Source organism: Orcinus orca, chromosome 11 (genome assembly GCF_937001465.1).
Source record: "Orcinus orca chromosome 11, mOrcOrc1.1, whole genome shotgun sequence".
Taxonomy (NCBI): domain Eukaryota; kingdom Metazoa; phylum Chordata; class Mammalia; order Artiodactyla; family Delphinidae; genus Orcinus; species Orcinus orca.
Genome location: NC_064569.1, coordinates 96,966,500 through 96,981,058, shown reverse-complemented (window position 1 = coordinate 96,981,058; position 14,559 = coordinate 96,966,500). Strand labels below are relative to the sequence as shown.

The window sequence follows — 14,559 nt, the reverse complement described above, 5'->3', positions numbered from 1 at the left end:
CAGGGCGACACAGAAGAAATCCAAAAGGTGAAGCTTGAGATGCTGACGGTGAAATTTAGAAAACGTCCCCAGTGATGACCTATGGCCAATAAACACGGCAGCACTTTCATGGACACAGAATAGGATCTCTTGCTACAGGAGAGGCAGGCTTTCATCTTGCAGGGTCCAGAGCCCGAACCATAACATCAAAATGCCCGGCAAACAGAGTTGCTGTCGCTTCCCTGCTGACCACCGGCCAGCCGAGCCCTCTTGGGCTGTGTGAACTCTTGCTCGCATCCTTTATGGCTAGTCGGACCGAGAAGGGTTCAGACACACGGATTTAAGGAGATCTCAGTTGAATGAAGCAGCTGAAGGAGAGACGCAGACCAGAAGGACCTGACAGATCTGCGTGCTGTGGATTTTCCCATTAAACCAACACAGAGGGAGGGTGGGAGGGAGGGAGACGCAGGAGGGAAGAGATATGGGAACATATGTATATGTGTAACTGATACACTTTGTTATAAAGCAGAAACTAACACACCATTGTAAAGCAATTATACCCCAATAAAGATGTTAAAAAAAAACCAACACAGAGATTGTCAGAACCCTGAAGTCCCTCGTGGGTGGCGACAGCTCAGAAATGCCATCTAATCATGAAGCACGGGGAGAGCATCGTGAGAAAGTAGCAAACAAAACAGCAAAACGCACCCTCCTCTCGCCCGTTTTCCTGGGTGTTTCTATGGCCGTGTGTGTTTTTGTGGCCAGGAGAAAGGATGTGGGATGTTGCTAGAGATGAACAAACCCACGAATGTACGGAATGGAAAAAAGGGCTCTGCGTGAGCACCACTGAGAAGATTCCAGAAGCCTCAGGTACACTCAATGTGCTAAGTCTGGCAGGCACACGGGTGCCCACGATGTTCCATGGAGCACCCCTGACCGTCTCGGAGAACTTTAGAAATAAATTAGTGAAAAGGATGTGCAGAGTCCCCCATCTGACGCTTCTGCTCTAATGAGCATCAGAACTGGGGAGGGGATTCCCGGGTGGGGCAGTGGGTAAGACTCTGCACTCCCAATGCAGGGGGCCCGGGTTCGATCCCTGGTTGGGGAGCTAGATCCCGAATGCTGCAGTGAAGATCCCGCATGCCACAACTAAGACCCAGCACAGCCAAAAATAAATAAGGTTTTTTTTTTTTTAAAAGAGGAAGAAGAACTGGGGAGCTGGCCGAGGGCTCAGCTAAGTGCTCGTGGCTACCAAGCTGCTGGATTCCTGAGCACAGTCTGTGGGGCGTGAAATTCCACCAGGGTTGAGTGTGGGCGAAGTGACAGCCACTGAAAGAGCTGCCCCTTCTCTCAGAAGAATGCAGTCAGCTGTCTGCCCATCTCCCGGAGCGTTCCGTACTGTGTGGTCACGTCCGGATGTGAGGACGGAAGAGGCAAGGTGAGAGGGAGGAGCGGCAAAAGCCACCGGCTGCCAAAATGAGTGTGAGCTCTAGATACGGACATTGTATTCTTACTTAATTTGAATTAACTTATTCAATGACCGAAACCAAAACAGACAAGCAACAAAAAGGCCAGCAGCTTGGACCAGCCCTGGTCCTAGGAGTCTGCTGCCGGGCGCAGCACAGGTTGTAGGAACTCAGAGGGCGAGGAGTCGGCGCTCCAGCAGCAGCCTGGGTAAGAGGCTCTGCCCGGCCCCACTCCCAACAGCTGCCCGCACAGGTCATGGGTCCCCCAATTCGAAGCCGGGGGTGACACCTCCAAATCTGGGTGGACCTGGGCCAGGGAGGAGCTGTCTGCTAGGTTGGGGCATGGCCAATACTGCCTCTGACCTCCCCTCCCAGATGGAGTGTTTGCGAGGCTGTCCCTGACGGGGTGAGGCTGGCATGAGTCCCAGCACCCCAGGGACAGGTTGGTCGGTGTCCCCTGCTCTGGGCCCAACCCCATCCTGGCTGAGGCCAGCAGAGGACCACTCTTGGCGCCCGAGCAGAGTCAGGCATTGGACCAGGCAGGCTGTGGGCCTGTGCCCTTCAAGTGGCTGGGTTGGGCTTCCTGGACGTGAGGGAGGTGGGCAGGGCCTCCTTCCTCAGCTGCAGCTATGCCAGTGTCTGCTGCTCCACCCTGGACGGGCCACCTCCGCTCCTGGAAGGGTCCCGAGAATTGTGGCGAAGCCCCGGCCGGGCCCAGCATCATCTGGATGGTACAACCCGGACGCATCCAGCAAGAGGACGAGCCCCTCGCCCTCCCCACGGCCAAGGGTCCCCCCCAAGTAAAAAGGCCACTGCCAGGAGGTTGAAAAACTTTATTTGGCTTATAAAATTCCACATTCTGACAGCGAGCTTCGAGCAGTGCAGAAAGCACAGGATTCTGTTTCTGGGGTGGGGGCTCGGCCTGGAGCACCTCTGAAACTGCTGGTGACCCCTGGGCTGAGACCGGACACACAGGCAGCCTGGCGGCCAGGAGAGCCCGGGGGCCACCACCACCAGCAACGCCTGACCCGCAGTGGCTGCAGTCCTCGGAGGACGGGGCGCCTTCATTCCGAGAGCCGACGGCCATGGCTGTGGTCCTGGTTGTCCCGCCAGACGCAGTAGTTGAGCGTGGCCGCAAAGGCCAGCCAGGCCAGGTACGGGTAGAGCAGGCAGGCGGCCGGTGGGCTCACCTGGTGCCAGACCACGGCCGTGGCTGCCGCCACTCCACCCATCAGCAGGAGGTCCACCAGGGCCTGCACAGACACAGAGGGACGACAGGGAGGCCTGAGGCTCCACGTACCCATGGGGCTGTGTGTCCCAGCTGCCCACCACCACAATGCCTGAGGGAACTCTCCATCTGCCTCTCAGTGACCTGGCCAAGCCCCTCCCCCTTTTCTGCCTCGGTTTCCTCATCTGTAAAATGGGAACAATTGCCTTCCCTGACTATGTCATGTGTGGGGTGCACAGCACCAGGTGTAATGTGGGTTCTCCTATACCAACGGCCCCTAAACCCATCAGAGCCCCACAAGGCTTCCTGCATTGGAAGAAGAGCAGCTGAGGGGCCCTGGTCCCCTAAGAGCTTCTGAGGAGACGTGAACCAGCAGCCAAGTGCCTCCCCTGCCCCCGCCCTTAGAATCTGACCCTGGGGGTCTGGGATGTGATGCCCCATGTCCCCCAAGGGAGGGGCCGTCTCCAGGGACCAGGGAGACAAGCCAAGGTCACACTTACCCAACCCATTTGTCGGGCACCGAAGAAGAGGGGAGGCCATGCCCAGTTCAGAGCCAGCTGCCCAGCGTAGAGGCCCAGGGGAACCACAGCCTCCTTCGAGAAGCCCCCCAGCTCTTTCCAGATCATGTAGGAGCCATACCTGAAAGAGAGGCTGCCGGTCAGGGCACCAACAGGGAAGAGGCCAGGAGCCTCCCTGCAGGGCTAGAAGCCAAGCTCACCTCTGGGACCACACACTGATGGCTCAGGCATGCCCTGCCACTGACTGCTGTGTGGCCTCAGGGAAGTTGCTTAACCTCTCTGGGCCTTTGTTTCTCACGGGGTTGCTGTGGAGATTCTACTTAATACACTGGCAGTGCGTAGGGCAGTACCTGGCACATGGGACACTCAATAAATATTTGACATTATTATCTTCATCCGTTCTATAAAGGGGGAAGCACATAAGGCATGCAAGTAAACAGGATGGGACTTTTGGGCTGGGCCTTAGAGGATGAGTATGAGTTTGCCAGGGGAGGCAACGAGGATATGCAAAGGCTTAGAGGCATGCACGAGACCCCTGAGTGAGCCTATGTTACTGGTGAAGTCTGGGGGGCACTGGGGAAGTGAAGCAGAAGAAGGCCTGGTCATGGGGCTGTTAGGGCCACAAGGACAACAATAACACCACCAATAATAATAGCTAATGCCCTCCAGCATTTACACACGCAGGCACCGCTCTTTCCGAGCATTAGCTCATTCATTCTCATGGTAACGTCATGAGATGGGCAGTACTACCACTCCCATGTTACAGGTGCAGAAACTGTGGCACAGACAGTCAAAGCGCTAAGGGCTCGTGGCAGGCAATCAGTAGGTGAGTCAGCATTTGAACCCGGGTGGTCTGAGGCCAGAGCCTGGGCTTTTTATTCTGTGAGGGGTTGGACCTTATCTGGGCCACAGGGAGTTTCCACGGGGTTCCACAAGACAGGTGCCAGATTTATGCTCCATCAGGATGTTGATGGCGGTGGGAGGCCTGGAGGCTGGAGCAAGTTAAGGCAGAAACAGTGGTGCCTGGGCCGGGACGGGGAGGAGAAAGCAGGATACAGGAGGGCCTGGGGCTGGCAGAGGGTGTGGCCCAGGTGACACCCAGGTTTCCAGGACTATCTTACTCCCATCAGAACCCTGGGGCGGACTTCCCTGGTGGCCCAGTGGTTAAGAGTCTGCCTGCCAATGCAGGGGACACGGGTTCAATCCCTGGTCCGGGAAGATCCCACATGCCACAGAGCAACTGAGCTAGTGAGCCACAACTACTGAAGCCCGCGTGCCTAGAGCCCATGCTCCACAACAAGAGAAGCCACCGCAATGAGAAGCCCGCGCCCCGTAAAGGAGAGTAGGCCCCGCTTGACGTAACTAGAGAAAGCCTGCGTGCAGCAACGCAGCCATAAATAAATAAAAATAAAATAAATAAAAAATTTTTTAAATTAAAAAAAAAAGAACCCTGGGGCATCAGCCTGGTCTCTGCTACCTGCCCTCTGCAGCCCCACCCTGCACTGGGCTGGCACAGAACCAGTATGCAGGGAACCTTCCAGAGAAGGGTAGGAAGCCAACCAGTCTCCTGGGTGCGGTTCCCACTGGAGCCACCGGGGGGTGGCGTGGGGGGGCACTCCCCCATCCAGTCCTGCTTTGCCTGGTGGCAGTTCCTGGGTCTAGTCCAGGAAATCCTGTAGGGCCCCGACTCCAAAGCCCTGTGTCTGTGGGAGGTCCCTTGTCGAATGGGGGGGTCGTGAAAATTAACGGAGACAAAGCCTGTCACCGGGCAGGTGCTCGACAGATGGCTACTATTACTGCTGTTCTTACTGCTACCGACCTTGGCAGCATCCACATGCCCACGTCTGAACTTTGCACACTGAGCCGGCCTCAGCCTGCTGCTGTGAAAACAGCCAGAATGCCAGTACAGGGCTGCCCACCCCTCCCAGGAGGCCCCAGAGGAAAAAGTTCAGTTGTGTAACCAACAGGCCCCATAGTTTTCTCCACCCTCACTTGCCAAACGAGGCCAGGAAGTGGTACCCGCTGCCCCGGGAACACCTGCACAGCTCCCGCTCTGGAGGAGAAGCTCTGCCCTCGGGCCTGGGCCTCGCCCTGCCCTGCCTGCCCCGGCAGGTGGACAGGCCCAGCTGCCAGGCCAGCACCCATGCCCACCTACCCCATGGCCGAGTACAGCGTGCCCCAGATGGGAGCCAGCGTCCAGCGGGGCGGGTGCCACGAGGGCTTCTGCAGACCGGCGTACCAGCGGAGACTCTCCCCGCGGACATAGTGGGAGCCCAGGAAGCCCCCCAGACTGGGCACCAGCGTGAAGCCCACGGCGGGCACCCAGGGCGGGGCCATTGCTGCTGCAGCTGCTGTTCCGGAAAGTTCTGAAAGAGAAGACAGGGCTGGGGTGAGAGGCGGCGATGCTCCAGAGCTGGGGCGGGGCCTCCCCTGGCGCTTCCTGAGGACCTACTGTGCACAAACCCGGGGTGGGTCTGTTACCAGCCCCTCATCACTCATGGCTCAACCAGTCAACTGATGGAACAGCAGGAGGTGCAGAAAAGATGTGTGAGGCTGGGGGGCCAGTGCTGAGTCCGCCCTGCAGCCCCACCCAGCCCAAGGGCCCCAGGGAGTGCGCTTCCACCCCCACCCCCACCCACGAGGCTGCCCTGTCGGCTGCATGTCCACCCCTGCCAGGCTCCTGTGCGCTCTCACCCTCACCCTTGGCCTTGGGTCTCCTGGCAAGTGACCCCTCCTCTCTGCTGCCTCAATCACGGCCAGTTTGGGTCCCCTCCACCAAGAAGGCTGCCCAGCCCCCCTCCCCAGGCGGTATTGTGAGGCCGCCTCGGTCCACACCCTGCGCCTGACGCTCCAATACTTCTCATTCAGTCATTCGTCATTCACGCAACAACAGGTAGCAGACAGAGCTTGGCTCGAATACCCGCTCCCCACCAACATACCGTGGCCTCCGGCAAATGAACAGGACATCAACGTGGCCGACCAGGGTCCAGCCCAGTGTAGGGGGGTCTCTTTGTACATCATCCCACGGGCCCACCCTGAAATCACCTCCCCTTCCCTGTGTTCCAGAGAGGGAAAACAGCCTCCCTGGGGTCACACAGCACTCTGGGGTCAGGCTCTGCCCAGGTCGAAAAGCTGCTGGGCCCTGACGCCCAGGGCCATGGACGTGGTGGGTGGAAAGGGACAGAGTTTAAGGCTGGTGAGGGCCCCTCAGCAGCCCTGAGAGGCTGACGGCGCTCAGGGCAAGGAAGGCCTGGATGCTGTCACCACCACCTCCAGGGCTGGAGCTCCCCAGGCAGGGACAGAGGGGACCCAATCTTCAGGTCTCTCCGTTCTGCTCGTCAAATACTCCCCCTTGCCCAGCAGCCCCCAGGTCTGAGCTGAGGACCTACTAGGCGCCCAGCAGTGCTCAAGGCTCCCGGGGAGCTGAGCTCATTGGGGCTGAGAGTCCAGCCAGACAGCAAGCGGGGCCCTGGGCTGGGGTCGGGGGCCAGCTCTGCCTAACCTGCTGTGGGACCCCAAGCCTATCAGCACCCCCAACTGGGCCTCGGTTTCCCCACCACCAAATGAAGGGGCTGAGCTCCTGCTAACACGCCCTGACTCTAGTTGGAGAAGCCGGGAGTGTCTGTAGGAGATAAGAAGCCACACAGATGGATTACGTTCAGCAAACTTGCAGGACGGCCTGCTGGGGCGGGGGCTGGGCACCCACGGCGGATGGAGCGGAAGAGGCCCAGACCTCAGACAGGGCACCCCAACCCGGGGTCAGAGAGAAGATGGTGCTGGAAGGGCACGGAGCACTTTCTCCCAGGACACGGGAGGGGACTGCGGCGGGGGAGGAGAGAGGCACGAGGCAGACGGGGCAGCAGGTACCCAGAAGAGGCCGTGCACATCTGGAGGCAGTGGGCAGCCATCGGGGCTTCCGGGTGGAGGGCGAAGGCTGCCCAGGGCAGAAGGAGCAGCGGCTGGCCTGGGGCGGCACGAAGCTCCATGAGGTGCAGAAGCAACCTCAGTGCCCAACACCGGGGGCTGTTAAGGATGGGTCAACCCCCAAGTCCAGCTTGGAGGACTCTTTAGTGATGTGAAAACTGTCCTCAACATAACATTAAGTGCAGAAAGCAGAATATAAAATTGATACAGAACTATGCCAATTTTAGCAAAAAACGGATATGCATTTAAAAACGGTAACAAGTGCGTGAAGACGTTAGCAGCCATCACCCTCATAAAACAAACACCTCCTGGGGAACGGCTGTGAGCCTGGCCCAGGCCCAGGCCCGACCCAAACATTGTCTTTCTGTCCTCACCCTTTGAGGGTCCCACACCATCTTATCCCACCTGCCGACGTACCCATGGTGCAGAGCGGCGGGGGCGTTTGCCCAGGGCCCCTCCACAAGCGGGTCGCTTGGGAGTCTAAGGCCCACACTCAGCAGAGGGATTTACGACGCTTTGTTATTGCTTTCCGAAATGTCTATAATGAGCATAATTTTAAAAGGAACAGTCGGAGAGTGTCAGGCATCCAGCAGAATCCAGCTCTGCCATCTAGTGACTCTGATTCCTCCCCCGCTGGGCCTCAGTTTTCTCGCCTGTCGAGTGGGGACAGTGAGCTCATTCCCCACGATCACTGCACAGATGAGCCGTGAGGACGAACACTGCCCAGGGCTGGCTGGTGACAAGTAAAGGTTCCTGTCCTTCTCCCCCCGCCCCTCTCACCCCACTCCCCGGCCCTCTGGTTTCCAGGGTGCACACAAGTGTTCCTGGGGTGGGGGCGAGGGTCTGATCTCACCACAGTACGAAGGCCCACCTCTCCCGGGGCCAGGAGAGCACTGGCCCCGTGCTGCTGCCAGGTGGATGTGGAGCCCTGGGACCCAGCCACCACTGTGTCATCTCGGGGGAGCCCAGGCCACCTCAGCCGGCTTTCTCACCTACGCCATGGGGCACAGCCCTGCTCAGCCTGTTTAATAAATGTGTTGAACCCACAGCCAAGTGACAGCCCTTCGGCAACCCTAACAAGCTGTGTTCAGTGCCTGAGGGCTCCCCTGGACCGTGACCTGAGCTGGGCAGGTGGGAGGGCTTCACCTCGCACTGACTCTCACACACAGGTAGGGACACGGAGGCCCAAGGGGTCGGGGGCTGAACTGTGCCTTTTCCCAGGAAGGTCCCAATTTATGCCCACTTTGTCCCAAAAGAATGGCCCCCCTCCCTCTCAGCAGTGCTCCTTTTACAGGTGACCAAGGTTAATGCCACCAGTGTAAGACACATGACACGGTTCACAGAGGTGGACACACTCGCTCTGGTATTCGTGCCCCAAACACAAACCCCAGGCCAATCATGAGAAAACGTCACAATCCCAGACGGAGGAACATTCGACCAAATACCTGGCCTGCGCTCTAGCACTCTTGAAAAGGGTCAAGGTCACGAAAGGCAAGGAAAGACGGAGGGAAATGTCACCGACTAAGGACAAATAACAGCTAAACGCAATGTGGGATCCCAGACAGATGGGGTCCTGGGCCAGCTGAGCACGTTAGCAGGGTTACTGGCACGGTGTGAATTTCCTGGTTCCACTAGGGGAAGCTGGGTGAAGGGTACGCAGCAACTCTCTGCACTACCACTGTAACTTTACTGCAAGTCTAAAATTAGTTCAAAATGAAACATTAAAAAGAAAAGAAGGGGCTTCCCTGGTGGAGCAGTGGTTGAGAGTCCGCCTGCCGATGCAGGGGACATGGGTTCGTGCCCCGGTCCGGGAAGATCCCACATGCCGCGGAGCAGCTGGGCCCGTGAGCCATGGCCGCTGAGCCTGCGCGTCCGGAGCCTGTGCTCCGCAACGGGAGAGGCCACAGCAGTGAGAGGCCCGCGTACCGCAAAAAAAAAAAAACAAAAAAAAAAGAAAAGAAGGACCCTGGTTTGGACACAGTCTCTGCTTTGGTCCCTAAGCCCCACCCCTGACCCACCTGCCATCAAGACCCCTCAGAGTTTGCTGATCATTTATTTGTTTTCTATTTCTTATTGCTTTTGGTTAATGGAAATGAGAGTCACATAACATAAAATGAACCATTTTAAAGTGCACAGGTCAGTGGCATTTGGTACATTTCCCAATGTCGTGCAACCATCTCTACCAAGTTCCACCCCAAAAGACGCCCACCCATCAGCTCACTCCCCGTTCCTCCCTCCCCCGGCCCCTGGCAACCACCATCTGCCTTCCGTCCCTGTGGATTTTCCTTTTCCACACGTTTCACACAAATGGGATCACACCTTATGTGGACTTTGGGGTCCGGCTTCTCTCACTGAGCGTGTGTTTGAGGCTCACCCACGTTGTAGCCTGGGTCCCTACTTCTCCCCACGGCGTTGTGGGCAGGGGCACTCGTGTCACCCTGCCACGGCACCCAGCCGGTGCCCGGGAAATCCCCAGCGTGCCAGCCGACGGGGCTGGAGAGCCCACCACCCTGGTCCCTTGCTGTGCAGAACAAACACACCCAGGAAGAGGTGGTGGCTCTCCCCTCTGCGGCGACAGAGTAAGGCCTGAGCCCACGCTTCTGCTCAGCCTTCCAGGCTGCTGTGTTTATGCACCACTGGGCCAAGGGGATTAAAGGGTCTGCCCAGCCTGAGGGTCAGAAAACAGGTAGGTCAAATGCCCCACAAGGAGAGAGCCCAGGCAAAGAGCTTCCTGGGGCCTCACGGGGACTGCCAGGCTCTTGAATCACCCGATTAGGGGACCCACCAAGCTGAGTCATGCTGGGTGGGGCAGGGCGGGGCAGCTGGCCCAAGCAGGCCTGAGGGAGATCCATCCCGTGATGGGGTTAGGGTTAGGGTTAGGGTTTGGGTTAGAGCCACTCCAGTGGCCGGGAGGGGGCGCAGGGCTCAGGCAGAGACGCAAAGCCACCCACCCGCCCTTCATCTGTTTCCGTCAGAAGGTGACTAAGCGCCCACCTCGGCCCTGCCTGCAGTTCTCTTGGTGAAGCCGAGCCAAAGCTCCTCTCTGGGCCTCGGTTTCCCCTTACATCAGGTGGGTGTAACCTGCCCTGTGTGCCTCGTGGGGCTGTGGGCAGGCTCAAGGGAGGTCCGGATAAGCCAGGGGATGTGGGAGTCAGTGCTGGGGACCACTCATGCCTCCAGGAGAAGAAGCCACATGGCGCAGACCCAAGGCTGAGAAAATGTCAGCCGGTTGGTCACCCAACGCTCAGTGGGTGAAAATGCTTCCAAAAGGCCCCGCCCTCAAGGCCTGGGGCCACTGAAACTACGGCCAAGAAGGGCAAAGCAGAGAGCGGAGGCCCTGGGGTCAGGAGACCGTGCTAGGCCTTCGGGAGGGGTGGGGGGCGGAGCCTGGTGCAGGGCCCGGCTGTATTCATCCTGGGTCATCGCAGCTTCACAACAGCCGCAGGGGTGAGGCCAACTGCTTCTCTTCTCAGGCCCCGAGTTCCACATCTCTCGGCCTCCATAGTGGGCTCCACTTTCCAGATGAGGAAACCGAGGCACAGGGAGTCACAGAACTTTCCAGGTCTGGGTGACTCTGAGACTTCCTGAAACACCCCTCCAGCTCCTGATCTGGAAGTCTGCTGGCCTCAGCTCTGGGCCACACAGCCAGTCACAACGATGGGCTGTGTCACCTCCCCTCTTCAGCTTCCTCCTCCATCGTGACAAGGCCCTTAAGCCCTGCCCCAGAAACCTGCGGGGGGCCCAGGGCTCATCTCAGGCCACTCCCACCCCACCTCAGCCATTCCACCCCCTGCCTGGGTGCCAGAGGATCCTCTCAGGACCAACAGCCTCACTCTCCCTCCCCAGCACCAGGGCCAGGGTCCCAGCCCCGGCGAGGCCTCAGGTCCCAGCTGGGCCCGCGGACAGCAGTTTCAGGATCGGAATCCTCCCTGCCCCTGGGGTGAGACTAGGATCTCTCTCCTAGCGATGCTTCACTCCTGGGCCTCTGCGGCCCCGTCTGTGAAGGGGAGGTGGCGGCAGTGGGCCTCGGGAGGAGCTTTCTGTTCTCTGAGGCCTCCCTATAGAAGGTGACAGGAACTGCTGCTCAGAAACAGAACAGAGTTTTGCCGTTTCTCTGGTCCCCACCTCCTGGGCTGTACCCAGCCCCTCCTGGGTCCTATGTCTCCTTCAAGCCACCACCGATGGTCTCAGGGACCTGTTTTAAGGCTCCTTTTTTTTTTTTTTAAATGACTCACAGCTAATCGTCTTCATTATAACCTCTGTTAATCTTTTTCATTATGAAAGTATCCAATGTAACAGACAGCAGGTCTGGAAACCCAGCTGGTCTGGGATGGGGTAGGGCTGGGGGTGACAAAGGGGAATCTGCTTTCCGGAGAATGACTATTGAGACAGAGAGCACGCTCAGGCATTGCTTGCACAATCAAAGATAAGTAAAAGAAAATATAAATAAGAGACAGATTCAGAAATGAAGTAATGAAAAGTCAAAAGTGTATACGGCACAAAGTACGCTCACCCCCTGTCAGCACCTCCCCTACCCCCGCTCAGCGATCCACTGTCAGCGGTTTCTGGTTTCTGGCTGAACCAGCTGGACACCATTCAGTCATGGCCAGGCAGACACACACACACACACACACACACACACACACACACACATTCCAGGCACACACTCCTCTGGGCATGCACTGTGGAGGAAGCAGGGCTTTGAAATCAGACCACGAGCATTTGAACCCCAGCTGCATTGCTCTGTGCCCCTGGGCAGTTTCTTGGGTGAGCGTCAGTTTCCCCCCAGTTCAGAGGCTCCCTTGGAGGCCCAGGGCTCTGTCTGAGGCTCCCAATGCGGAAGCTGAGCAGCCTGTCTCCTTGCTCCCCGAAGAGCCTTTCTCCTCAGCCCCTTTCCCGACCAGTGGACAAGAGATACTGCTTCCTGGGAGCGGCCCCTGGCCTCCCGCTGCCCTGTGTCGGGCTCCCCACGCCACTCCCCAGAGAGACACGGGGGCCTTCGGCCCACATCCAAGCAGCCTGGCCTTTGGGCCGTGGGCCTGCTGTGCACCAGGCACTCTGGGCCGTGCTCCTCGTACACAGCCTCATCCTTGGCCGTGACCCTTTGGGACACCCTCAGTTACACATCCTTAGGGGAGGCTCGAGTCCTGCCCCTGCCCCTGCCGTCCACCCTGCAGCATGTGGCTGGTACCAGGTACCATCGTGCCCTAGCAGGCCAGCCCGAGAGGCTCCCAATCCGGGCCAGGCCACAGGCCTCGGCAAGGCTGGCTCTGGCACTCAGCCATGTGTTCACAGCTGGAAGCCCCCCTGTAAGCAGATAGGGTCGAGTGCCCCCCAAGGAAGAGAACCGTGCATGGCTTTCTTGACACAAGAGAAGCCATTTTAGGCCTAAGCCGTTTTGTGATCGAATCCTGGCCACAGGGCTTGCCCTTGAACAGGCCTCTAATAATCTTAAGGGAATGAAAGAACAGACAACTGTTATCAGGCAAGAGAAATAGCAAAGATAATAAGTCAGTTGTAAAGACTCCCAGTTCTGTCTCAGTGGTAAAGGTTACCCCGAAACACGTTTTTGAGCTGTTTTGCAGAATTTAAACACATCTCCCTACCCTCACCCCAAGTGCTCAGCTACCAGATCAGCTGGAACCTAAGGGACAAGAAGCTGACCTTTGCTGACCCGTCGTAACTTCAATCAACTAAAGCTTGGACTCTATAGACCTCTGCCCCAATTCTATGTTGAATTCTCCTCTGCTCAAGCCCCTTCATGAATATGCAGCTTAAAACTTCCCCAGTTTGGCTGTTTGGGGAGACACTTCTTTGGGAAAGCTCCGAGGCGCTCTCCTTACTTGTTGGAAGGAATAAATCCTGCTTGCTTGTGCCTTTTGGACCCAGTTTTCCGGGAACAACACGACCCCTCCCACCTGGGCTCCCAGCTCCTTTGCAGGAGGGGCAGGGGACAGGCAAGTCCCAGCGGATGCCCAGCCCACACCGGGACGTGTAGGTTACAGTGCATCTGAGCACTTGACGGGGATCTAGGGACCCGGTCCTAAGGCTCCGCGGGGCCTTCACTGGCTTTGGACAAATAACTTCCCCTTCTCTGGCCTGGGTTTCCTCCCTAGAAATGGGGTGTCTCAAGTGGATCAGGAGCCCGAGGTCTCCCAGGCACTTTGTGATCCTCAAGGTATCCCGCTCCTCCACTCCCGCCCTCTGCCGGCCGCGGCTGCTCAACTACCGGATTGGGCGTGAAGCGGGGGTGTCTGGTCCCTCCCGCGGCTCCGCTTCCCGCGGGACCCGAGGGCCCAGCGGGGTGCGGCGGGGCGGGGGTGCCCAAGTTCCCCCTTCCGCGCCCCCAATCCCGCCGGAACCCGGCCGCGCAGGAGCGCCGACCGCTGAGGCCAGGGCCGGGGGGAGGGGTGTCACCGCCCCCCTCCCGCCGGCCGACCCAATGGCCGGGTCCCTAGTGCTGCCCCCCGGCCGCCCCCTGGGTCCCCGCCACCTCCCGCCGCAGTTTCCCCTCGGGCCCCGCGCCGGCGGGCGGGCGCTGTCGTGGGTCGCTGCCGCACGGGACCCCCTTCCCGCCGCCCCTTCGAAGCCCCGAACCCACTCACCGGCGACGACGACTCGCTAGGGGAACGGCACTGCGCGGCGGGAGGTGGGGGCCGGGCCCGGACCCGGACCCGCCCGCGAGGCCCCGCCCACCCCGGCCCCGCCCACCCCGGCCCCGCCCGGCTTGGCTGGAAACCCGGGCGGCGGCCGCCGACAACCTCGCGGCTTGGGGCGCTCCCTCCTCTGGCCGCCCTGCCAGAAAGACGCGCCTCCGCCTCCCCCGGGCACGAGCGCGCCTCCCGGCCGCTTCTCCTTCCCACCGTGACCGCCCCGCCGCGCAGACACTGCCGGCTCTGCGGGCAGGTCGCGTCTCTTCCTGTGCCTCATTTCTCCTATCTGTAAAGTGGGCCGATAGAGATCACCGATCTCAGAGAGGGCAATTACGTCGCCTGACGGCAGAGCCCTGAACATCCTTCTACACAGCAACCCTGGCCACCATCTCCGGAGGAGAGCCCCAGTTCCTTTAGCTGTTGCCCCAGGACAGGAGGCAGCCCTGGCCCAGCCTCTCTGCGGCTGGCTCCCTCCGCCTCCATCTCCTCATCGGTAAAATGGGCACAGCATGGTGGGACAAAGGAGGATGCCACATGGTAATGCAGGAGACCACAGGCGCTTGGCATTCAGTGACCATCACAGCCCAGAGGTGGCCTCCAGTTGGCCAGGGTCACCCTGATGGGAAAGCGTGTCCAGGCCCAGGCCTTGAGCCCTTCACCGCCTCATCTGCATGCACTACTTTATTACTGCAGCCCAGGGCCTGTCACTGCCCCCTTGACTAACTTGGCCTGGCGGGGCCCGCAGACTGCCAGAACCACAACTGCCCGAACTGGACACTTGGGGTGGGGGT

The 14,559-nt window shown here is 59.1% G+C and overlaps 1 protein-coding gene and 1 long non-coding RNA gene across 2 annotated transcripts in view; both read right to left on the bottom strand.

Moving 5' to 3' along the window:
* LOC125960485 (uncharacterized) overlaps positions 1-14,559 on the bottom strand; it is a 327,476-nt gene that overhangs the window by 188,058 nt on the left and 124,859 nt on the right. The window lies entirely within an intron of this gene.
* On the bottom strand, positions 2,262-13,876 carry TSPO (translocator protein). Its single transcript, XM_004279566.4, has 4 exons — positions 13,721-13,876; positions 5,347-5,557; positions 3,174-3,312; positions 2,262-2,698 (listed from the first exon to the last, which is right to left on the bottom strand). Exons 2-4 carry the CDS (start codon positions 5,526-5,528, stop codon positions 2,510-2,512), a joined length of 510 nt encoding a protein of 169 aa, XP_004279614.1. The 5' UTR covers positions 5,529-5,557; positions 13,721-13,876; the 3' UTR covers positions 2,262-2,509.

What these genes read in the sequence shown, in the direction of transcription:
- TSPO (XM_004279566.4), bottom strand. Translation starts at nt 5,528, where the DNA reads ATGGCCCCGCCCTGGGTGCCCGCCGTGGGCTTCACGCTGGTGCCCAGT. An exon ending in ACGCTGTACTCGGCCATGGG is followed by an intron (nt 3,313 to 5,346) that starts GTAGGTGGGCAT and finishes CCTCTCTTTCAG; the next exon opens with GTATGGCTCCTACATGATCT. An exon ending in GTGCCCGACAAATGGGTTGG is followed by an intron (nt 2,699 to 3,173) that starts GTAAGTGTGACC and finishes GTGTCTGTGCAG; the next exon opens with GCCCTGGTGGACCTCCTGCT.